The 26,973-nt window shown below is 42.3% G+C and overlaps 1 protein-coding gene across 6 annotated transcripts in view; it reads left to right on the top strand.

Annotated features, from left to right (window-relative positions):
- Positions 1 to 26,973, top strand: part of NRK (Nik related kinase) — a 506,445-nt gene that overhangs the window by 290,121 nt on the left and 189,351 nt on the right. For all 6 annotated transcript variants that reach the window (XM_068251057.1, XM_068251059.1, XM_068251055.1 and 3 more), the window contains 2 exons: positions 7,349 to 7,479; positions 12,579 to 12,633. In XM_068251057.1, coding sequence (XP_068107158.1) covers positions 7,349 to 7,479; positions 12,579 to 12,633 — 186 coding nt within the window. The remainder of the gene's footprint in view (positions 1 to 7,348; positions 7,480 to 12,578; positions 12,634 to 26,973) is intronic.

Here is a 26,973-nt window from a genome sequence, read left to right as displayed (position 1 = left end):
ACTGTGGAGGGGGGCTATATTGGGAGGGGACTTATACGTGAGTCAATCACTTTTTCCTGGTTTCTGAGGGGAAAGTGGGTACCTCGGCTTATACGCGGGTCAGCTTATATGCGAGTATATGTGGTACCTCTACAGGTTTTGAAGTGCTTATATTGCACAATTTGCCTAGTTTACAACGGATCACTAGCGTAGTGAACCAATTTTAGAGTACCATAGAAAGACGATTTAAACATCGATTTAATGATTTACTACTGTGAAGATAGTTAAATCGTCTTTCTATGGTACTTCAAAATTGCTTAATTACACTAGGCAATGCACATGCAATAGAAGCACTTGACATTGACTTCTAGAGGTACCTTTATACCTTATGCATATCATGTACTGAATGACAAGTTGTTTTTATGTTTTTACACATTTTTTTTGGAATGTACTTGTTGAAAGCCTAAAGCTCAAAACACCTTTAATATTTAAAGTGGACCTGAACGTTTAAATTTAAAGTGGACCTGAACACAGGACAGAAGGAAAACATAGAGAAAATAACCCTGTATGTATTTAGAGAGTTTAGCCTGTCTAATTCCCCCTCATCTGTGACTAAGCACAAGTTGTATTTTGATCTCTTTAGCTGTGTCAGCTGACTGCCACAGCAGAGAGCTAATTGGTAAACACAAGATGTTAACAATATGTCTGCTTCTCCAATCAATCCCCTGTAATAGCTGCAGGGACCGAGCACTCACCCACCTCAAAATTGCTGCATGGATATATCCATCCAGTTAGGCATAAATGGTTAATGATGTTAGGCACTTCATTTGGTCTGAGGAAGTGGGAATAGACCCTCAAAAATCATGGCCAGTGCATAATAAACTTTTGGTATATCACACTACTCAATGTCATCTAAGAGATAAGCCACCTCTTCTTTTTTACATTTTAGTTTTTAAAGTGTACCTGAGATTGGGGCTTAAAAAATGTATACATACCTGGGGCTTTCTTCAGGCTGATCTCTCCCTCGCCATCTTCCAGGCCGCCTCGATCCTCTGCTGGGTGGCCCGGTAAATCTGCCGATGCTGACCGTCAGCTTCAGTTAGCGCAGGCCGAGCCGTGCACGCACAGTATACATCTTTAGGTGCCCCCCCTTTGAGCTGATTGGTTAGTCATTTTCAGAAATAACATAACATGCAAATTGACAATCTGAAAATGTTTGAGCACAAAGTGTTAGTATTAAAACAAGAAGAACATTTGTATAAAAATGCCCTATGTAGTGCAGTCCACTTATCAGCATCACTTTCAATTTCTCTGATAAAAAGAAAGAATATACTGCAGTAGGCACAGCATGCTTTATATAAATTTGCTTTTATCTTCTTCTAAAGAAACTGCAGTTGGACAATTTTCTCCTGAAGAAATTGAGGGCATATTACAGCAGTTTGTATCATCGGAGCTAAACAGACACTTTCTACAGCTCCCCATTTGGCATGTGTTTGCCTGAATTTTTTTTTCTTCAGATATAATTGGGCCCTTCAATGTACGTACTTTAAAAATGTTTTATGCGTTAACAGATGATTCATTTGGCCATATTACAGAATGCTGCCATTCACTTAACCCCTGGTCTTTTAATAGTACACGTTATTTAGACAACTTAGCCATTAGACAGTTCTTTCAGCACATTCATCTGTTTAGAGAAAATTGTAAAACATTTCAGGTAAACCATGGCCAAGCGATAGCTGCTTGATAGATGTGTATAAATACATAATTGATGGTTGCTTGGGAAAATGTGACATTTCTTTTATTTTGTTCACCACAAAGATGCTATTTTAGAATTAGTTACCCCCGCACAGCAATTACTTGGAATGAGCCATACTCTGGTGTCTATCACTCACAAAACTTCCTCCATGAATTAAAATGTGCTTGCTAGTTAAAATATAAAAGGCTTTTGTCTAGGCCCAAAAAAATGGGCTCTGCCAAATGTTTGGGTGATTCATTATACAATTTTTTTATGCTTTTATTGTGTTTCTGGCATTGAAACATTAAAACCCATTTGGCAGCAGTGGCAGGAGCTCTTTTTTACTGAGTAGTAGTTGTATGTGTATTAGGTTTGTTTTAAAGAATGGAAAAACATGTTATCATATTTGTACTGCAGTTCCTTGACATCCATGTACGTTTGTTGACACCCACAGATCTCTGATTTCTCACCATTGAGTCTCCATCGGCAGTAGAGTGATCACAAGCCAGTTTGTGGAATGGGTCATGTGACTCCTCTTCATCTCAAAAGTTAAACTTTGTTTTCATTAAAGTGGACCTAAACGCAGAACTTCCTCTCTGCTCTTAAGGATAAGCAACAGCATAATAACCCTTAAAGAACTCAAACAGAGATCCTGCAGTGCTTACTTCCTCGGAGCACAGAAATGGTTAACCTCCTCTGTTGGCATATTAGTACAGAAGTCGGCAAACAGTTCAGAGAGAGCTGCCGGCCCTAATCTACACTTGCTGAGTGATGCAGATAAGGGAGAATTAGCCCAGTTGTTCTCTGTACAACACACACAGGGTGAATTTTTCTGTGTTTTTCTTGTCTCCTGTGCAAGAATTTAGGTCCGCTTTAAGTCTCAAGTCCTACTCCATAGAGCCACATTAATCCATGCACTGATGAGGATCATCCAATCCGAAACAGTCTGTATGCATGTACAAATAACAAGCTGACACATCATTGCATTCCAGCGGATCTGGAGGTGTGTTTAGCTTCTAAGGACAACAATGGTTGATTTGCATATTTCAGCAGTGATGCACTGGGAGACATCTCGGAGCTCAGTCCAACCTGAATTATCGCAAATTCTTTCTGTTTTAAGAAAACAGACTTTTGTTTTTGGTCTGCTTTAAGGATAAGTTCACAGTGTTGCATTGCTGTGCCGCATAATGACTGCATTGTAATGTGGCTTGCCGCACTGTAATACACCACCTATGCAACATTCACATTGTGGCACGTGTGTCACATGATCACGGTGATGCACTTTTTGTAGTGCATAACGGCAAAACACATGCATTAACAATGACAGTGAAGTATACTTTTCATTGACTTTATGCTTCACTGTATGTGGCACTGTATGCAACGACGCTTTCCCAATCCATTGCATTCCTGCTGTCACAACACCCACTGTGAACCTAGCCTAAAGAGGCACCACAGCAATATATAGAGGAATGTAATTCACTATTCCCCAAGATACCCAATTTTACCCAATGTATCCTAATTTCAGCATCAGAAACATTTCCTATATCTATATATTGCTGTATGGTGCAGGTAACCTACCCGCCCAGTGATGTTTAGCCTAGGCTGTGATGTCACAAAGCCTTGTCCTCCTAGTGCTCTCTGGGAGACTAGGAGTTGTTTCTTCTCACTTTGGATTACACAACAAACAAACATACATTCCGCTGTGTTGCATTTGCCAGCAGTAAAGGAGTCACCACTTGTGATCAATTTAAGAATGTAAATCAGGATGAGAAGGATTTTTTCCTGTGGTAAAAGTAACATTGTATTTCTTCATGACAAAATGGGCTGCCCAGTCACGCTTGATCCTGCACTTTGTTTACTAGGCCTTATCACAGATGAGGATACTCAAATGAATGACAAGCTGTTCGTAAGCCAGACCCTATTCCATGCTAGGCAAGAAATCTCCCTTAAGTGGCTTTCTCCAAACTCCCCTACACTTGCTGAATGGATAAGGCGTGTTGACAATATGATACCCTACAAGAAACTCATCTATATACATAGAAAGGCCCCCAATAAATTTCATCTAATATGGGATAGATGGATAAACAGATAGATACCTCCTCTAGTCCTGATGCAACAAGAGTATATATAAGTTTATATCTTTATGTACGCGCTGTTTGGTTTGCTGGAACCCACTTTATATGTCAAAGTTGTCCCCCGGTACTCTGTGCTAGTTCCATTGTATTAAAACCTATATAGGAAAAATGTTTATATGGAATAATATTCTGCTTGTACATACTGGATTTTGTACTTGATCTCTGCCTCACACCGGCAGTGTTGTATTATTACCTTGATGCTTAATAAACTCGTTTTGGGTTAAAAAAAAAAAGTAACATTGTAAAAAAAAATTATTCCTTAACCCCCTTGGCAGTCTGATTCTTTCTGGATTTTAGGGTCTAAAAATGGTGCCATTTTTTAGCATGCTTTTAGACCCTAAAGCCTGGAAAAAAAATCACACACCGCAGAGAGATCTGCAGAAGCCCCAGCACTCACTCACCTCCCTTAGATCCAGTGCTGCAGTTCTCCCTATTCCCCCAGGTGGTGCTGTAACCCTATAGTAAGATTGCCGGCTGTCGTCATGACGACAGACGGCGATCTCACCTGCAACCCCCGGGAGTTGAGTAAAAACACCCGCTGCACGCATTGCTCTGTATAGACTTCCCGGCGGCTACCAGAAGTTCAGCTCAGCAAACCACTCCTAGATACTTTTTTCCACCCCAAGCTGGACTTGTGGTAACCGCTAAGGAGGTTAAAGACCAAACTTCAGGCAAAGGTTTAAATATATACTGCAACAAATGAACAAATATCATTATTCAAACTACAAAGAAAGATAAAGTGATATTCCTAACCAAAAATTAAAGAATTACTTTTCAGTCATCTATTCAAGAGGTCAGAATTGCCAAACTCCAAAAACTTGCGGCAGTGGTTTCAAAACACACGTGTCGCCATAGACTTACATGACTTTAGGTCCATTGTATGTCGCCACAGAAGCTGCATGCTAACGTAGGTATGTGCTCGTGTTAGAAAGGGTACTTCCAGCGCACCACAACGCATGCAATGTGAACTCCCCCATAGACTTTCATTGCCCTAGCGTTAGGCTGCAATAAAATGCCGCACCGTGCCAGTGTGAAAGGGCCCTCAATGTAAATGACAGAGTTCTGGGAAATTGCGCCATTACAAATTCTGCATTCCGATTTAGAATACCGAATTCTGATGCAAAACTTGAAATTCAAAATTGTGTGGAATTCAATTGTTCATCCCTACTATTCAACAAAAATAATAGATGAACAATTCCTTTGTGTGAAAAAGAAAGTCTCAAACATATTCAACCCATATCTTTACAGTTGCTATCAGGCTCTTCTGGTAAAATGTTTTCTTCTTCACCATGCAAACATGTCTTCTGCTGCTGAGAGCGATGCAGACTGGGGGACTGAGTTACCCAGCCCAGTTGTGTCTGTTGTGGCTGTACGAGTCTGGATGTGCATGATGCAAACAGCTCTTGATTCTTGAACAGTCCTTCTGCGTTCAAGAAATAGGGTAGTTGCTGGCCTGTAGTATGCGTTTGTTATGGATTTTACCCACTAACCATGTCTAAAGCTATACCAGTGCACTTTTATTTTCTTCGGCCTCTGAGTTTTCAAAAAACTGTGAAATGATAATAGAGGTAAGTACTGGTATGTAAAATTCATTTGCAGGTTCATCCTGTTTTGTTTTAAATCATTTTACTTAGTTCACTTCAAAGTAGAACTGTAACCTAAATATATATTATGATCAGTGTGACTCCTCTAAACTTACTGGCGTGTGTTGAGCTGCTCCTCACTGGTGTTTTCATGTTGTTGTTTTTTTTCATTTATAAATTGGCACTTTTTTTGTCAATATGGCCCCAACCCCGTAAGTACTCTGAACTATGAGAGCACATATGTAGCGGGTTAAAAAAAAAAAAAAAAGAGAGTTCCGAGATGGGTGGCAACAGGGCGGAGATGGACAGCAGCAGGGCGGACAAGGAGGGAAGAACTCTGCATCTTCCTCTTTTTATACCTTTTCAACAATGGCCTCAATTCACTAAGCAGTTTAGACTAGTCTACTGATGGTTTTTAGTCTACTGATGATTTGGTCAGTTGCATCAAAGGGGAATTCACTATTACCAAATGTCTTAGACCTGTTTTTAGACCTGGTCTAAAACATTTGTTAATTAGGTCGGTAAAGCAGGGGAAATGATCAAAAGATGTAATTCACAAACAAGTAGCTATGACTGACATCCTTCTCCTTTGATGAGCTCTCCTCTGCATACAATTAAACTCCTGCATAATTAATTCAAAAGGTTCCATCCTCACATCTAAAATACCTCACAGAATTACTTTACCGACAGAAATCAGCTGGTCTAATCTCTGTCAGAAAAAGTGGGCGTGGTTACTCCTTGTTTGCCTTTGTGAATTGTGTAATCACTGAAGGTTAGACCAGGTCTAAAAACAGGTGTAAAACATTACACCAAACCATCAGTAGACTAAAAACCATTTGTAAACTAGTCTAAACTGCTTAGTGAATTGAGGCCAATATTGTTAGTGATTTACTGGTCACTATTAAAGTGACACCAGCAGCTACAGCACATACATGAACACACCAAGGGGTATGTCTTCCATGAAGGAACATACCTATGTAGACATTTTAAATTGAAATGGATGACTACAGGTCTCCTTTAAGAACAGCACAAGCTCCTGGAATATGCTGGAATATGTAATGACAAATAACTGGCCTCTTTTTATTATACTTTGTAGCAGCTGTATATGTTTGTTATGCAACAGTATAATTATTAGATATATTAAGAATTTGAATTATCTTTATTTCTGTACCAGGTTTTTACCACTTAATTGCCATGGGCAAGGCTGCAGCATTTCTACAATTTTCACAAATCAGCTATTATGCCCAATGGTTCCACTTTTGATCCAGTTTATTGACCAGCACCTCAAAACAGTAGATGTTCCATTCCAGAAAATAACTAGAATCTAAAAAGTTAAAGTAACACTTAAGCAAAAAAAACACCTCATGATATAATGAATTGGTTGCTTAGTGCGGATAATTAATAGGACATTAGTAACAAAGAAAATAGTCTCATTTTTTATTTTCAGGTATATAGCTTTTTTTTATAGCATTGCATCATTCTCTAATAATTGCAGCTTCCACAATACACTCAGCATTTTAAATGCTTTCACAGAGCAGGCTAGTGACCCTTTGAACTTTTCTCTGCAGAAAAACCATAAGCAAAGAAGAAACAATGAGAGACAGTTGAGATAAGTGCTTCAAAAGACAGTGCTGTCCACGACTTTATAAAGAGGCAGAGCTCACAGAAGCTCTTTTGCATAAATAACAACTGAAGTTTCTTAACTCTTCCTGTACTGGAAACAATATGAGACTCGTATCTCTGCTGCTAATGTTTTATTCCTTAGCAGTACTACACATACAATCATTATATCATAAGTTTATTTTCACTTCAGATTCCCTTTAATACACCGTTAGAATAAAACAAAACAAATGCGTTTTTATTTCCCAGTGAATACACTGGCTCTACTTCATAATGCTTTTTTTGTTTCCCATCAGTTGATTTTGGAGTGAGTGCCCAGCTGGATAGGACTATTGGACGAAGAAACACATTTATTGGAACGCCATACTGGATGGCACCTGAGGTCATAGCATGTGACGAGAATCCAGACTCAACATATGACTATCGGGTGAGGGTTTTTTTTCTCTCTCTTTTAACGAGTTCTATAAAAGAAGCATGATGGGTCTATGTGAAGATAAATTCTTTGTGTCATTAGTCATCTCCTCTTCTGATAAACACAGAGCGCACCAGACTTTCCTAAAGGAAGCATGCTGACTGTGTAAAAATCACTTCCTAATAGGTTGCAGGGGAAGAGTTATTGTTGAAATGTTTTTTTATATCCCCCGGGAATTAGGATTTCCAGCTGTAAACACAGATGAGTGCTGTGCTGCGTTGTGAGCCTTTTGTTGCAATAGAAGTCCAGCATTCTGTAACCCACCCTTGTACTATAGCCATAGGAGGTCACTTATGTGAATAGAATGTTATGGATAATATTATTGCAGCTGTCCATTCGTCAGTGTGGAACACGTGGTCCTGTACACTGTTGGTATTGGGGTACTGGTGGAGACACTGATGGTCAAAACAGGAAAAACATTAGAAAACACTCAAAATAGATTAAAATCACAATTAAATCACACTGTAGGGTAATGAATATTGGAAATGTCGATTTCATTTTGAATATATGAAAAAGGTCTCAGATCAACTGGAAATGCCAAGAAAATGTGTACATCGGGTCATATGCACTTTCATCTCTTTTTATTTAAAACTAAATTCCCGTTTCATACAATATAAAGAAATACATTTCTATAACCGTCCTAAACACAGATCAGTCTTTTTGTATTTTAATGTTATTAAAAATTATCTTTCCATTTTATTCTTCAGCCAGCTAAGAATCTTCAGAACTGTCAAGCAAGTAGCCAGAGGAGACCCCCCCCCCCTCACACACACACACACACACACACACACACACACACACACACACACACACACACACACACACACACACACACACAGCATAGATAGCCAGATGTGATCCTGAAGTAGCCCTCCTCCCATTATAGGTAGTCAAAGGGACCTCCCTGTAGAGGTAGCCTGATGTGATCCCCAGTATAGGTAGCCAGAAGTAGCATCCCCCCCTCCCCCAGTATAGGCAGCCAAAAGGACCTCCCAGTAAAAGTAGTCAGATGTGACTCCTCCTTTCCCCCATTTAGAGTAGTGTGTTCGGAGCTAAGGAGGGAAGAATTACCTCTACACAGATCTGCCGTTTCCAGGTGTTCCCGTTCCTATGATTCGAGTGCCTTCTCTCTTCACATAATGAGAGAGGATGCTGTAGTCATAGTGACAGGACCCCTGGAGATGGTCATTCACCAGTGCAATATGAAATGTGCAGCTCTGCATATTAAATGGGGGGCCATCTGACTACCTAAACTGCACCTGCACCTGAGGGGAGTGCATCTGCCTACCTAAACTTCACCTGCACCTCAGGAGGACCCGTGAGCCTGTTGTGGATCTCCATGTGGTCAGCCTTATCACCATTGGCCACTCATGTCAGGCCATAGCTATGAGGCACCACAGCAGCTGCTTTGGCTACTCTACAGTTGTACAGAGGCGCCAGTAGAATAAAAAATGGCTAAAACATTTAAAATGAAGGAGGTAGTGGTGGACTTACCTCCTCAAGGCCGACACAAGATGCTGTTGATTTTTTCAACAAAAATGATTTATTTACATTCTCCAGACAAGTGCAACACGTTTCATGGGCATATCCCACTTCACCAGGCTATAAAAGGGAGCATATAACTCATGCAGGTTAGACACCGTGCTTAGCGCCTCTGTGCTTTGGCTACTGTGGTGCCCATAGCCAAGGGGACCTGACACCTCTGGCTGCATGGGCCAAGACAATTTGTTCCATGTTTTCAACACCTGGACTAATTCATTGTCTGACAGCAAATGTGGGTATTACTTAGCTGGTCATTTTTGTTGGAAGAAAAGCTGAATTACTTTGCCCCAGGCCAGCTTTTTGTGGTTCCCCTTCTATGTGCAGCAGCTCGCCTCCCTTTGTGGAGAAGTACTTTCTTCCATCTGTAACATCCATATACAGTTCCATGTATTTTTCATACAGAAACTCCCCACTTTCCTGTGTTGCTTCCAGTTTGCATCCTCCTATTTCATATGAACCAGCCATTCTTCCATGTCCAGCTGCAGCCTTAGGCAGCAGCCATCCTAGGCCCAGGCCTCTGTGGCCAATCCAGAAATTCCAACCCTGGTTATAAGCACTGTGTAAAGCCTGTTTTATAGTTTATATCAACTAAAAAATTATGAAGCTGAAAACCCTGTTGGCTTGTACACAGATGGGACCGCGGCTTCAAAGAAGATGGTCCTGCAGGCAGTTGAGGAGTCAAGGAGGATCAGAGAATCCTCTGGAGCATCCTGTTGGCATTACTGACAATCATTGAAATTGTCTGAAAAACTACTACATGTGTGGTCACCATTACCTGAAATTAGATTCTTTAGCTCCACTTTAAAGATTTTTTGCCCACAATGGTAGATGACAATGCATTTAACGTGTAAAACTGTTTCATACCTTGAATGGAGAGACTTAGGCATCAATTCATCAAAGGCTATTTTATTTAAAAAAAAAACAAGTTGAGAAAATACAGCATTCAGTATTTTAGAATTAAATTTTTTTGGTAATTCATCAATATTTTCACAGGTGCCGTAGAGGTTCGGTAATTTACAGAAGTACTATGCTTCAAATTCACAAAAACCTGTTCGGTAACAGCAGAAGAGTGTGCAGCTGTCTCTGTGTTGTTACAAGCTTTTCCATGCAGTGAGGCATTTCAATCCCCACATCCCTTTAGAATGTACATGTACATGTTTGCTATACTGCCTCTACTCACTTTGAATCTGTCTATTTATTTATTTATTATTTATTTATTGTATTTATAAAGCGCCAACATATTACGCAGCGCTGGACAATAAATAGGGTCTATTAGCCTTTCTTAAAATTTTCTTTAATTGCCACAGTTTAGATTAATTCTAAGAGACAGTACACATGCCACGTTTAGGTGATTTACCCACTAGCTCCTCTGCATCTTCAAACAGGAACCTGAGGGGTTAAACGGCCGAATGGCCACAGGGAAAGCCTGTTTTGTTCCAATCTCTCTGCTCACTGCCTGGGGGGTAGAAAAGCTGGACCCTCCGGAGAAGGAGTTTTGTTCTAGGGACTTGTAGGAGAAAGAGGCTGTTCCTATTGGCTCTCTGCTTCTGTCAATCATGGGGATATCCACACGAAGGCATTTGAAAGTGGTTTTCGACCGATAAGAGCTGCCTTTAATTAGCGGACATGTTCCTGGGCTTAACTGCATGCTCTGATCTTCATGAATTGCCATTTGCTGATGTGTTGGGGGTGCTTGGGAATTTGAGCTTTTCATGTGGTAATAGCCTTGATGAATTGACATTTTACGAAATGCTCCATAAGCTCATCTGTTTTCAACATTACCGAATGCAGTAATGATTGATAAATTGACACTAGTGTTGGGCGAACATCCAGATGTTCGGGTTCAGGGGGGTTCGGCCGAACATGCCCCCGATATTCGGCATGTTCGGGCCGAACCCAACCCGAACATGTCCCTTTGGGGCCCCTATAGGGTCCCAGCATAAAGGGAGAGCATGCCCCGAGCGTGGGGGGGGGGGGTCGGAAATGCCCCCTACTCCTCCCCGCTAAGCTCTCCCTTCTGCCGGTACCCTATAAAATTACATTGAAGTCCCCCGAAAGTACCTGAGGAGGAGGGCAGGAAGAGGGCAGCCGGAGATCCTAGGTGCTAGTACCATCTGGTACTTCCGCCCTCTCTCTGACGCACTTCCTGTTTACATTTGTAAGTCGCGTCAAGAGAGCAGAAGTACCGCGATGATGCGTACGAGGGTACGTGTCATCATGTCATCACGGCTGTGTCCGGCCGAACACAGAAGGCCTGTTCGGGTTCGGGCAACGTGGCCGAACACCCTCCCGAACACCATGAGGTGTTCGGGGGGTGCCGAACCGAACCCGAACAGGCCAAAATCCGGGCGAACCCGAACAGTGGCGAACACTGTTCGCCCAACACTAATTGACACCTTAGAGTGGCAGTAGCCAAAGTCCAAAGAAATAACCATGTCATGATTGGGGAACATTGATTCGTGTCGATTTGTTTCTTGTGTGTAGAACTTATAATACCTGTCATTGGTGATACATTAGAGCTGAGCACTGACATCCTGCCACTGTGCGATCCTGTGCAGGACATCAGTAATTATGTTTACCCCAATATCCTTAGCCAGTTCTTGATTCAATTTCTGGTGAAGTCTCATCAAGACTGTGACAGGGTGGTGAAATGAGTCAGAACAGGAATTCATTTAAATTTGCTGGATCATGTAGTATATAACTGTACTGATTCACCCCCTCTCTCCGCCAAAGAGCCACTGTCGCCCATTACTACCTCCCCCCAAGATTTCCCCTGACATCCTTGCACTAGCCTTGACCATTTACCTTAGCATAACTCTAGCCCTTAAAATAATTCCTAATATTAACCTATCCCCATGACTATAGCTAACATTAGGTTAATCTTTCTGTGAAAGCCCTTACTATTACTCATACGGCTTACCAAATGTGATTGTTAACCTTCAAACTAATACCATTAACCTCAATTGATCAAACTTGTGATGAAGGGGGGTACTTATCAGCATGATCAGTCTTAAGGTCCGTACACACGCCGGACTTTAGGCAACGACGGGTCCGTCGTTGCCTCCCGCTGGGTGGGCGTGCCAGCGACAGTCCGGCGTGTGTACGCTCTGTCGTCAGACTGATACGGCTGTTTCTGAGCGATCCGCCCGGCGGATCGCTCAGGAACAGCCGTATCAGTCTGACGACAGAGAGTACACACGCCGGACTGTCGCTGGCACGCCCACCCAGCGGGAGGCAACGACGGACCCGTCGTTGCCTAAAGTCCGGCGTGTGTACGGACCTTTAGGAGAGGACTGCAGCACAATGATTGGGTGTGTCACGTCATTAGTGTCGGTTCTTGTTTGTTGTGCTGGTAGTTATAAGTATCTACAACCTGAGGGAAGACACACAAGGCCTTTATTTCACATTATGTGCATCAAAGTTCCTCTTTTGTTGTCCATAACAGTAAGTCACAGCAGAATACTAATTACAACATAGCACAACATAACCTTTCTTTTTTTGTGGTTTCACAGAGTGATCTATGGTCATTAGGAATAACAGCCATAGAGATGGCCGAAGGATCGCCCCGTAAGTAAACAAAAGACACATACATTAGCATCTTATCTGTCGTCTGCTTTCCTACTGTGGAGATTTCATTTAGCTTCCTGTCACTGTGACTATTGGCAGTGAGACAAAAATGGAGATGCATTTGCAAATTTTGCAGTTGTTACCAGAACAGGTAATAAAGATATACTGTGGAAAGGAAACCTGTTCAGGAAACAAGTGTCATAGGTTAAAATGTCCCTCCATTTAGGCATTGCAAACTTCAAAGAAAGAGAGAGTGTACAGAACTTAGCAGACCTGAACTGTAATGTAATCCTTATCCAGCTGGATATTTTTATCCTACACCCAGGGCCGGTTTAAGCAACAATGAGGCCCCAGGGCAAAATAAACCTGCCCCCCCCCCCAACATATACCCCGGAACAAAAATCGGCATTAGCCCCCCTGGCGATATAAAAAATTCCGCCAGGAGGCAGCGCAGCAGTTTTTTTTTTTTTTATTATATCATGTAGCGAGCCCAGGGCTCGCTACATGATAGCCGCTGCTCAGCGGCATCCCCCCGCCCGCTTCGATCGCCTTCGGCGATCTCCAATCAGGAAATCCCGTTCAAAGAATGAGATTTCCTGGAGGGCTTCCCGACGTTGGGACCTCATTGGGAGTCCCAATCCACCCCTCAGCGCTGCCTGGCACTGATTGGCCAGGCAGCGCACGGGGTCTGGGGGGGGGTCGCGCGGCGCGACGGATAGCGGCGATCGAGCGCGGGGCGGCGGCGATTGGTGTGCTGACGCAGCTAGCAAAGTGCTAGCTGCGTGCAGCAAAAAAAAAAATTAAACAAATCGGCCCACTACGTTCGGGGTTACCGCCAAGGAGGTTAAGGGACCTTTTTTGCAGCTGGTATAGTCAGGGTGTGAAGTCCCAATCGGTCGGAGCTCCACATTCTGGCTATCCCAGCCTGCACTAGGGACAAGGGGTTAAAAAGTTTCAGGATGGGGGACCCCACATAATTTTTTTTTTTTTTTAATTCCCACACTCTAAACATAAAAAAAAAATTGGGAAAATAGAAAAAAATGCCAGGGATCTTCATACAGCCATATTGCGGCTGTATAGCGATCCCTGGCCAAAGCGCTGCGGCTGCGTATAGACCCCCTGGAAACCCCATCAGGAAATTTATTGCGCTTTAGTTTGATGCATGTAAAATTACACTACCGTTAGGTTTGCTACTAAAAGTGACATTTACCGCATTTACAACTTTAAAATCAATTTTCTCAAAAACTATAAGGTCTTTTTGAAAAAAAAAATTTCTCTTATTCCTAATGATCTCCTTAACATATCCTGCAAACTTAGGGTTTCTAGCATTTAAGGTGGATTTGCTATCAACCATTAAAGTCGGCAGGTTTTTAAATGTGTATTTTTTTTCCTTTGAAACTTTAAAATCGATTTTCTCAAAAACTATAAGGCCGATTTGAAAATTTTTTTTCCTCTTGTAGCTGGGGGCCCCTATAAGCTCTGGGGCAGCTGCCTCCTCTGCCTCTATGGTAGCGCCGGCCCTGCCTACACCAATAACCATCTGATTGGAAAAAAAATACTAGACACAAAACAAGACACAGAACATTTTTATTGTGCTTTTTCTCCTGGCAGGCTCAAAGCGCAAGAGCTGCAGCCACTAGAGCAGGCTCAGTAGGCAATAGCAGTGTAAATGTTAAGGAGCCTTGCCCAATGTCTCCTACTGAATGGGTTCTGGCTTACTGAACAGGAAGAGCTGAGGTTTGAACCCAGGTCTCCTGTGTCAAAGGCAGAGCCCTTACCCAGTATTACAGTACTTTGCAGTACTGATGCAAGAAAATACTCAAAATAATTTTGATAGTACATTTTCACCTAGTTTTTGGTACTTTTTCAATTGCAAAGTGCTGAAAAGGTATTTTAAATAAAAGATGAAAAATAAGAAAACTTAGGAGAAAAAGTGAATTGAATCCTCAAGCAGCCAACAACCATTAAGTCTAAAGACGGACGAGCTAGATCGTTAAAAACGAACGATCTAGCTTGGTTGATTTTTTTCCAACGACGATCGTTTGCAAAAGTACTACATAGTTGGAAACGGTCGTTCGTACTAGGCTTGACATGCGCATTTCACTATTTCTCCACGGAACTTTTCATTTTTATGTGCAGGCGCAATAGTTGCTTTTACGTGATGTAACGTTCGTTCTAACGATCAGATCGTTACACACCTTTTAAAACTAACTTTACTTAGGTCGTTCTTTCATCAATTAAAAGTTCATTCGTCGTTGACAACGAACGATCGTTGTCGCATGTGTGTACGTAGCATAAGTCTTATTTTATACTTAAAAGCTGTGCTGAAATCAATTGAATATTTATGTGCTGTGTGTGTTAAGCCTCGTTCACACTAGGTACATTTTTGTGTGCATTCTGCAAGGTAATGATTTTTTCCCATGTTATTAACCACTTCACCCCAAGGTGGTTTTTACCCTAATGGACAAGAGCAATTTTCACCTTTCATTGCTCATCCCTTTCATTAACCAATAGCTTAATCACTACTAATCACAATTAAATTATCTATATCTTGTTTTTTTCACCACCAATTAGGCTTTTTGGGGCTGATATTTGTTTTCAGTAATTACTTTATTTTCTATGCATTTTAAAGGGAAAAACAAGGAAAAAATGAAAAAATACACTATTTCTCCAATTTCATCCCCTATGGTTTTAATATAAACACTGCTACTGTACATAAAACCCACACATTTTATCTGCCTATTTGTGCTGGTTATCACAAGATTTTAATTATGTCCCTAGTACAAAGTATGGTGACAATATATTATTTGGAAATAAAGGTGTATTTTTTCTTTGGTGTTTTTTTTTTTTCCACTCTTTGCACGTGCACGTGCACAGGAATGCACGTGCATGCGTGGTAGCCATTAAGAGGCTCTAGCAGGACGTTTTTATAAGTCAGCATGTCATTAAGTGGTTAATGTGCCTTGTTCACATCTATGTGCTGCGCTGAACAGCGTTACAAAAACGTAGTGTTGCATGCATTTCTGTGCCTGGGGCTGTAAAGCGAACATCAAGGCAGGTGATTGGGTGCGCTTTTTTAATGCATAGAGGCACATGCGTTTTTTACCCTTAAATGAAAAAGAAAACAAAAAACACACATTTTCATTTGAAAACGAATCTTTAATAACAATAGCTATTGCTACAATAAGCAAAACATGCTTAAAAAAAGTGCACCACACTGAAACGCACATTAAAATGCGCACCAAACAAATGCGTTTTTTAGCATGCATTTTTACACATTTCTGAACGCACCAAATGTGAACGAGGCCTTAGGAATCAATACAAATGTGATCAGATTCTGATCAGAAAATTGATTGGTTTGCCACATTGAAAAATGCATGTACAGTCTGCAGGGATAGAGTGATTTACAGTGAGAAAAAAAAGTACAGCCTCATTCTAAGTAGGATTGAGACTTTACATATATATGTACAGTATATTTCTATCATCATGCTATTTGTCAATTTAGCTACCCTTTAAGTATGGCAGTTTCCTTCCCAATACATATTTTATTGTTAACAGCTTGGAAAATAAATTAAAAAAATTATTTGGAAATGGAGATAATTCATATATTAAGTCCTTGTTAAAGTGTTGAAGGAAGAAATCTGTGATTAATTAATTAGTGTACAGATTGATCAAGCTTTGTGATAAGATTTTTCTTCTCACCCGAGAAATTTATCTCTGCCCGTTCAACGATGTATGTTTCAGCATTTAAATTACAGAAAGGGATAATCTTACAAGCTGTCTTTAGAGAGGTCCTTGGAGATAATTCTTAAATGTCAAAACATTTAATCCAAACACTTTCCATCCGAACAAAATTGTGACATTTCTAAAATGTCCTTCTGGGATAGCCAAGCGTTCCGCAAATTGTTGACGTGGAGAGGGGATTTTACAGTTTTTTTTAAAAAAGAATACTACATTTCCATTTATGTAACCAGGAAATATGAAAATATGCTACGAAGACATTTATAAATGTCAGAAAGGTTTATGTATGTATTTTCGCTAAATTCAATCATCTGCTAAATTGTTGTAGAGAGGAAGAAGTAATTACAGAAATGCATACTTGGACAGAGGGAATACGTATTTGGAGGGTGGGATCGTCTGCAAAACACTGAGGCTGGGAGCACACGTCATGGGAATCGCATGCGTTTTTCATGAGTGCAGAAAACACGTGCAGTATCGCACTTAATAGAATTCTATAGGCCCCATAGTAAAATGCTTATCTGCGTTTACCAGTCAGTGTTTTTAAAATGCAGAACTTGCTGCTAAGGCAGGAGTCACACTTATCTATTTTTGTGTATGTTTTCTGCATTTAAACTGAGAGCTCATATTAATCAATGGGCTATAGTGCACACTTGAATGTGTTTTTAATGCGCAAAAAAAAAAATACATCTTGCAGCATAATTCTCTGTATTTTCTTTATCAATTGCATTAGTTGCTTCGAAAAAAAGGCACGTTTTTCAGCATACTAACGCACATGGCGTGCAGAAAACACATGCAGAAAACTAAAAGACAAGTGTGACCCCTACCGCATTTTTGGTACTGTATGTTTCGCATGCATTTTTTTACAAAATAATTATATGGGTCTTTTTCCCTTTGCTGCGATCCGCTTCAAAAAGTAGATCCCGGCCATTATTCCAATCGCAACACAACCGAACTTTACATGTTTTCATTTGCAAATAGCCTGATTCGATTTTCCAGAAATCACTATCACCAGCCTGCACAGTTTTGGGTGCGCTCACGCTTCTATACCCAATGGCTCAGGGTGCAATGGCAGCACAATTTTGCATGCGATTGCACTTCCAAGTGGAAAAGGATATTGGAAAATGCAAAACGCATGAAAAAACGCAAATGCAATTGCAAACTCATACGAACTGCTCAACTAAAATTGGAAAACGCACCGAAAAACACAAACTCATAATGCAGGAAACTCATAATTTTCTGCACAGACAGGTGTGTTCCTAGCCTCCAGGCTGTACTGCTCTTCTGTTGCCTACCTCACATGTGTGCAGATTGCTCTTATACATCCTGAAGGAGGACCAGGTCACAGGCTTACCAGTACCAATCAATATGTACCCGTGTTATGCTGGGCATACACCATTCATTTTTTTGGCAGATAGATGGTTCGATAGATAATTTCCAACAGGTCCGATGTGATTTTTGAACGTTTTTTTGATCGATTTCTCAAAGAAGTGAATGAAAAACAATCAGAAAATCGATCGGACATTAAATCTGCTGAAAAATCTCATTGTGTATTCCCAGCATTACGGGTGTTAGGGTTGGAACCCACTAGAGCAATTTTTGAGCGTTTATGGAGGTTTTCAAAACGCTATCGATTTCCCTAAACGCTCAGCTAATGTTAATGGATGGGCCAACTTCCACTGCAGCGATTGCGATTACCAAAATCGCAAACGCAGGACATGCAGCATTTTTGAGCATTATCGTTTTGCGTTAGCGTTTCTGCAATGTAAAGTATATAAACGCTGGCGTTTTTAAATTACTGCACACTATAAAAAAAAAATTTGAAATTAATTGAAAGGACCAATCAGAATTAAAAACGCTAATCACAAATCGCTACACAATCGCTGGCAAAAAGCTTACACTTTTTAAAATCGCTACCAAAATCACTAGAAAACGCTCATGAAACTGCTTACAAAATGCTCATTAACCACTTCTGTGCCAGGGGGGTATTTTTCTGAGCGGTGCTGCGTGGGCTTTCCAGCCCGCAGCACCGATCAGATAGCAGCTAGGGTGATCAGACTTCCCCCCTTTTTTCCCCACTAGGAGGATGTCCTGCTGGGGGGGTCTGATCGCCGCCGGCTGCTTGCGCTTGCGGGTAGGGGGGGGGCTCTTCAAAGCTCCCCTCCGCAGCGCTTCCTGGCCTCTTTCCCCTTCCCTCACTCTCCCTCCCCCTGTGAGGGGCCTGATGGGATAGACTTTAGCCTATCAGATGCCGGCGATCCCCGGCCAATCAGATGCCGGGGATCGCCGATCTCCTCTACGGCGCTGCTGCGCAGCAGCGCCGTATATATGTAAACACCGGGGAAGATCTTCCCCGCGTGTTTACATTTACCCAATCGCGGCTCGCAGGGTGTTCACGAAGACACCCTCCGTGAACTGACATGGAACGGTTTCCATGGAATCCACTTCAGGATTCAGGGGCGTACTTAAGCGTACGCAGAATCCTGAAGTGGTTAAAAACTAGGACATGAAATTCACGTCCTGGAATCTTAACTGGTTAATTCGAAAGTTACATAAATGCGTCTCCACAAGATTGCTCAAAAATGTATGCAACCTGTTTTGTACACATATTAATTCATTAAACTAAGCAAATTATAAAAATCTACTTAATTCATCTTCTACTCATCTGATTTCTGTATTCCTGGAGGGATGGGTAAACCAGTTACATTGAATTTTCAGTAGCAAATATAAAGGAGGTGAAAAAAAGGCTAGGTTCTGGGGTAGGAGCCAGCATCCTATCAAAGGTGATCTGCTTCAGTCTTGCAAAAATTCTGACCTATGAGAACGGACTGCCAAGAATGGAGTCCCATTGTTTTCTTGGTAGATCATTGTTCAACTAAACTTCCTCCTCCTCTATTGTCCCCTAGCTATTTGCTCAAGTACACCTCTGACAAAGGTTAACACTTTCATATGACAAAAGTGGAGAGACCGAGAGCCCAATATAGTGTAGTATTTTAATAACAATTGGATATAGTGAAACGTGATGTATACTCACAAACATGGGTTACCACATAGGCAACCACTGTATCGGCAGGTGAGGAGATTAGCCCTGTCCTCACTCAGGATTAAGAAGTCGCTCTCTGTAGATCGGAAAAAGGGGGTAGCTCACCACTGAACCAAGGGTGGACACAATATAGCTAAAACGTCTAAAATTCGCTTGGAGGAAGCGGTGGACTTACTTCCGGCAAGCAGACATGAAAGACTGTATAAATATAAGTACATTTATTGAAACGTACCCCAAAAAGGTGCAACGCGTTTCGCAGGCAGCGTCCACTTCATCAGGCAGTAATATGGGGACAAATTGTTGACAAGAGACAAATAGACATTGATATAGCAAATTCTGCATTGGGTATTTAGACAACAGATATGCGAGATTATAATAAACAACATTTCCATATATTGCGTGTAAGGAAATCGGTGATAATAGGATAAGCTGACAGCTGCAATATGCATCAGTTAGGAGATAAAACATGCTCCCAAGAAGCACTAAAAACTTTAGTGCCTTCATAGTTATGTGAGAAGAAGTAGCAAATTTGAGTGAACCCTGAGTACTAAAATATAGGTGCCTTTATAATGATGTGAGAAGAAGTAGCAAATTTAGTGAATACTGGGGCAGGACTTTATCATGCACTCAACAAGCCCCAAAAGTAAGTGTATTGAAAGTTACCAGTGAAGCGAATAGTTGCAATAATGTTAAAATGACATAGACAGGGGCTAGTAATTGTGAATTAAATATGGTTACAAGAGACATGACTAAGTGTAGCGGGTGGGCAATGAGAGTAAAAAAAGAAAACAGAAAAAATCTTACCAGAATTTCTGCAACAGCAAGTGAAGCACCTCTGTGACTATGTGAGGACCCTGAGTGCTTTAAATATGCTGCCAGTGGTGTGTGGGCCAATTGGGAGTGTGGCCTGGGCGTCATTGGGCGGGGTTTGGCGTCTGGGCAACTGGGAATGCAGCCAATGGGCTGCTGCCAGTTGTGCATATGTAGTTGGTGTGCTGAAAACGGCACACTCCGTGACTATGTCTAAGGCGCATGCGCCGATTACATAGTTGTATTGATAGTGTCCATAAGGTGGGTGCGACGAAGCCGACGCATCGCGTCATGTGTACGTGCGCCAGAAACGTCGCCTCACGTGGGTACAGCGACATCGGCGCCGCATCAGGAAATTAGGCGGCCAATGGGGATGTTCATAAGCTGCGCACGCGCAGTGTAAAGATGGGTTTACAGGCGGCCATGTTAGAATTGGGAAAATGACTAAAGAAGAGCAGGGTATTAATAGATCAAAAAGGATAAGTTGTTGCGTTTGTGTAGTAGGCAATATGGGTGACATGGGCAGTAAAGGGACGGCTGCTGGCGTCCCTGGGCATTATATAACCTTCCTGGCGGTATGGACGAGCTCAGCTCGTCCATTGCCGCCGTGGCTGATATCTCTGGCCCTGCTGGGCCGATTTACACCAAATAAAGTGCGCCACACGCAGCTAGCACTTAGCTAGCTGCGTGTGGTCTTCGATCGCCGCTGCTTAGCAACGATCCGCCGCGTCCAGCGGTGGAAGAGGGCCCCCCGCCAGAGCCCTGCGCTGCCTGGACCAAACACTTTCGGGCAGCGCAAAGGGCTGGATCGGAGGCATCTGTCCCGATCGTCGCCATGGTGACAGGGTAAGCCTAACAAGAAATCCCGCTCTTCGCGTGATTTCTTGTTACTTGTGATTGCTGAAAGCGATCAGAAGGGTGCACCATGTGCGCCCTCTAGTGGGCTTTCATGCTGCTAACTTTCAGTTGGCAGCATGGAAAAAAAAATTACGTGAAAAAAAACCCTGCCACCGCCACCCTGGCAATTTAAATAGAACGCCAGGGTGGTTAACAGAGGGTGAAGCGTTTTTATGTCTATAGATGGTACTAGGTTTTTTACTGCCATCATGTGGTCAATAGGGGGTAATGCAGGTCACCTTCAATAAAAAGCATACAGAATACATCATTATTGCACAACATAGAAGGCCTTATTCAGAGGCATCTTTCTGGGTAGGTTAATGACCAAAAGTTAGACATACAAAAGAATAATTTAGATAGTTAAGATAGTAAAATATAACAACAAAAATACCAATAAAAAAAAAACAATACAAAACATCAAAGAAACATAAAGCAAACACAACCACACAGTTATATAAAAGTAGCTGTTGTATTGATTATATCATTGGAGAATGCCATTCACTGGCTGTTTACTCAAGTGTGACCTGTTTGTAGATAAATACAACAGCATACAAGAGCTAAAAGAGAGCAGTCTAGATAAAAGAAAAACAGCAGGAAGTGTGTATTGTATGAATATTTAGTGTATTCTTTCCAAAACTTCATTCAGTCCCTCCGGGATGAGGGTTTTTAGAATCTGGATCCAGTACATCTCATATTTTTTTAGATGTTCATACGCGTTTGGCCTTCGTACATCAACTGAGTCAATAAGTGTATAAGTGTAATGCTGAAGAATTGTGGGTTATTGTCGTGATGGGTGCAAAAGTGACGTGAGACACTGTGAAGGGGGAATTTATTGATAATGTTTCTTTTGTGTTGGCCTATTCTACTGCGGGCCAACTGGGTGGTCCTCCCCACATACTGGAGCCGGCATGGGCAAGAGATCAAAAATATTACAAATTTTGATTCACAATTAAGATGTTTTTTGATCGGATATTTCAGAGTGGTGCTAGTTGAAGTAAATGATGTACAGGTATTAATAAATTGACATGCGGTGCAGCGAGTTTTGTTGCAGGGAAAACAGCCAGGCTCATGCCTGAGTGGACGTGGGCTGGTCGGTATTAGGAATGTGTAGTCTGCTGGGTGCCAGGATATTTCGCAAATTGGGTGCTCGTCTCGAGGTAATGGATGGCGTTGGGGGCAGTAGTGGCCGAAGAAAGGGGTCCTGCAGGAGGATATCCCACCTGTTTTTGAGGATATTGCAGATCAGGGCATGTTGGGCATTGTAACGAGTGATGAACCTGGGTGGGTCTATTGAGTTCGATGGTAAATCGGGAGTAGTTTTAGGAGTAGGATGTTTCACTTTGTGTTTTGCGTTTTTGATTTTGGTTTTTTTTGGGGTATTGGCGGTCGGAGGGAAAAGGAAAAAGAAACAAAACCTAAACACCCCCCCCCCCCTCTGGCCCCACCCTTAGTAGATGTGTCTTCAATTTATCTGACCACATCCTCACTACCCATGAATTAACTCTCTTGGAAAAAGGATTATCCTTTTGTCCAACCAACCAGTTCAACACATTCGAATTGTTTTCAGCTACATCCGTAAACTTACTCTTAAAAGACATTACGCCATTTAACATCTCAAACCCACCACCAACCCTGGCCCCATCTCCCTCATTATCACTGATAATGACACTTAACCTACTACTATCATATGCCATCCTGAACTCAACACAGAAAAATACATCACCACTCTGTTAAAAGGAAGATCCTGTTACTACCCTGTGGCATCAAAGGGTAATTTTATTGACACTTTTTACTCCATGGTCCTTAATGATATACAAGCAATACACGATAATCCACAAGCATACAGATCCAACCTCAGCCATCATGAATCTATTGAAAAAAAACATTAAAAATCAATTTCCGCTAACTTGTGACAAAAAATAAAATCTTGTATGAACTCACCATACTCTTAACGGAATACCTTGGGTTGTTGTCTTTCTAAAATGGGGTCACTTGTGGGGTTCCTAAACTGCCCTGGCATTTTAGGGGCCCTAATGCCTCTAAATGACCTGTGAAATCCTAAAGGTACTCATAGGACTTTGGGCCCCTTAGCGCACCTAGGCTGCAAAAAAGTGTCACACATGTGGTATCGCCATACTCAGGAGAAGTAGTATAATCTGTTTTGGGGTGTATTTTTACACATATCCATGCTGGGTGGGAGAAATATCTCTGTAAATGGACAATTGTGTGGGTTTGTGTAAAAATACACCCCAAAACAGATTATACTATTTCTCCTGAGTACGGCGATACCACATGTGTGACACTTTTTGCAGCCTAGGTGCGCTAAGGGGCCCAAAGTCCTATGAGCACCTTTAGGCTTTGCAGGGATGCTTACAATTTAGCACCCCCCAAAATGCCAGGACAGTAAACACACCCCCGCAAATGACCCCATTTTGGAAAGTAGACACCCCAAAGTATTCAGAGAGGGGCATGGTGAGTCCATGGCAGATTTCATTTTTTTTTTTCTGCCGTTAGCAGAAATGGAAACTTTTTTTATTTTATTTTGTCACAAAGTGTCATTTTCCGCTAACTTGTGACAAAAAATAAAATCTTCTATGAACTCACCATGCCTCTTAGTGAATACTTTGGGATGTCTTCTTTCCAAAATGGGGTCATTTGGGGGGTATTTATACTATCCTGGAATTCTAGCACCTCATGAAACATGACAGGTGCTCAGAAAAGTCAGAGATGCTTCAAAATGGGGAAATTCACTTTTTGCACCATAGTTTGTAAATGCTATAACTTTTACCCAAACCAATAAATATACACTTATTGGATTTTTTTTTATCAAAGACATATAGCACAAGAAATTTAGAAAAAAAAAATGTATATATAGAAATTTTACTTTATTTGAAAAATGTCAGCACAGAAAGTTAAAAAAATATTTTTTTTTGACAAAATTCATGTCTTTTTTGATGAATATAATAAAAACTAAAAATCACAGCAGCAATCAAATAGCACTAAAAGAAAGCTGTATTAGTGACAAGAAAAGTAGGTAAAATTCATTTAGGTGGTAGCTTGTATGACTGAGCAATAAACCGTTAAAGCTGCAGTGGTCTGAATGGAAAAAAAGTGTCTGGTCCTTAAGGGGTTTTAAAGAGACTCTGAAGCGAGAATAAATCTCGCTTCAGAGCTCATAGTTAGCAGGGGCATGTGTGCCCCTGCTAAAACGCCGCTATCGCGCGGCTTAACGGGGGTCCCTTCACCCCCAAACCCACCCCTGCAAGCATTGTATGCAAACTTGGTCGTGAGTTTTCTTTTCCTGGAGGCAGGGCTAACGGCTGCAGTCCTGTCTCCAGTCGCGTCTATCAGCGGCACATCGCCGCCTCTTCCCCGCCCCTCTCAGTGAAGGAAGACTGAGAGGGGCGGGGGAGAGGCGGAGATACTCGCTGACAGACGCGCGTGGGGCAGGGCTGCGGCGATTAGCCCTGCCCCAACCAGGAAGAGATCCCCCGCTGCACCGAGGGGATTTGGGGGGTCAGGGACCCCCGTTAAGCCGCGGGATAGCAGCGTTTTAGCAGGGGCACACATGCCCCTGCTATCTATGAGGTCTATGAGATTTATTCTCGCTTCAGACTCTCTTTAAGACTGCAGTCCTTAAGTGGTTAAAGCACTCAGCGTCATCACATTGTCACAGAGGTGCTTCACTTGCTGTTGCAGAAATTCTGGTAAGATTTTTTCTGTTTTCTTTTTTACACCCATTGCCCACCCGCTACACTTAGTCATGTCTCTTGTAACCATATTAAATTCACAATTCCTAGCAATGTTGCCAACCGCCCGTAAATTTACGGGCAGCCCGTAATTTTTTATACAAATTAAGCTGCCCGTGAATTCCGTTAGGAATTCAGCAGCGTCCGTAAAAGGGCGGCCGATTGGCCGCCCGCCCTGTTTCAGGAGGACAGCGGCGCAGTGGAGGAAGAGCTGTGGGCAGCGGTGGAGAAGGGGGGCAATATCCCCCCCCCCTTTCTCTCACCTTAGTGCTCTCCCTCCCTCGCTGACTGTCCCCCTCCTGATCTAAGTGCGGAGTGGCGCTTAGCAGCGGGCGGGTCTTGCCTTCCGTCTCGCTCCTGCGCCGGAAGTTCTGCTGCTCTGGTCTGGACCAGACCAGAGTAGCGGCAGATCATCCCGCGCCGGCGACGAGAGAAGACGCAGGTAAGTTCCGCTCACTGCCGCCTGCCACTGCCAGTCACTTAGTTCAGGAGGGGAGAGCGAGCTGCTCCCCTCCTGCTTTGGGGGGTCACCTGGCTACCCATGGGCACATATACATCTGGCTACATCTACTGGGCACATATACCTCTGGCTACATCTACTGGGCACATATAACCCTGGCTACATCTACTGGGCACATATAACCCTGGCTACATCTACTGGGCACATATAACCCTGGCTACATCTACTAGGCACATATAACCCTGGCTACATCTACTGGGCACATATAACCCTGGCTACATCTACTGGGCACATATACCTCTGGCTACATCTACTGGGCACATATAACCCTGGCTACATCTACTGGGCACATATAACCCTGGCTACATCTACTGGGCACATATACCTCTGGCTACATCTACTGGGCACATATAACCCTGGCTACATCTACTGGGCACATATACCTCTGGCTACATCTACTGGGCACATATAACCCTGGCTACATCTACTGGGCACATATAACCCTGGCTACATGTACTGGGCACATATAACCCTGGCTACATGTACTGGGCACATATAACCCTGGCTACATCTACTGGGCACATATACCTCTGGCTACATCTACTGGGCACATATAACCCTGGCTACATCTACTGGGCACATATACCTCTGGCTACATCTACTGGGCACATATAACCCTGGCTACATCTACTGGGCATATATACCTCTGGTTACATCTACTGGGCACATATATCCCTGGCTACATCTACTGGGCACATATAACCCTGGCTACATCTACTGGGCACATATAACCCTGGCTACATCTACTGGGCACATATAACCCTGGCTACATCTACTGGGCACATATAACCCTGGCTACATATACTGGGCACATATAACCCTGGCTACATATACTGGGCACATATAACCCTGGCTACATATACTGGGCACATATAACCCTGGCTACATATACTGGGCACATATAACCCTGGCTACATATACTGGGCACATATAACCCTGCCTACATATACTGGGGACATATACCTCTGGCTACATATACTGGGCACATATACCCCTGCCTACATATACTGGGGACATATACCTCTGGCTACATATACTGGGCACATATATCTGCTGGCTACATATACTCAGGACACTGGCTGTTTGCCATTATGTGCATTTACTGGTGAAAAGCTGTCTCTTATTATGTGCATTTACTGGTGAAATGCTGTCTCTTATTATGTGCATTTACTGGTGCAAAGCTGTCTCTTATTATGTGCATTTACTGGTGAAAAGCTGTCTCTTATGTTCCTTTACTGGTGAAAAGCTGTCTCTCATTACGTGCATTTACTGGTGAAAAGCTGTCTCTCATTACGTGCATTTACTGGTGAAAAGCTGTCTCTCATTACGTGCATTTACTGGTGAAAAGCTGTCTGTCATTACGTGCATTTACTGGTGAAAGACGGTCTCTTATGTGCATTTACTGGTGAAAAGCTGTCTGTCATTACGTGTATTTACTGGTGAAACGCTGTCTCTCATTATGTGTATTTACTTGCCATGCAGACCTTTCACAGCAATATTAAAATCATGTATATTTGGCTCCACCCATGACCACGCCCACATTATGTTGTGTGGCCACGCCCATTTTTCCGGCGCCGCGGCGC

Source organism: Hyperolius riggenbachi, chromosome 8 (assembly GCF_040937935.1).
Source record: "Hyperolius riggenbachi isolate aHypRig1 chromosome 8, aHypRig1.pri, whole genome shotgun sequence".
Lineage (NCBI taxonomy): Eukaryota > Metazoa > Chordata > Amphibia > Anura > Hyperoliidae > Hyperolius > Hyperolius riggenbachi.
Note: the sequence above shows the minus strand (reverse complement) of the source record. Positions and strands in the feature narration are given on the sequence as shown.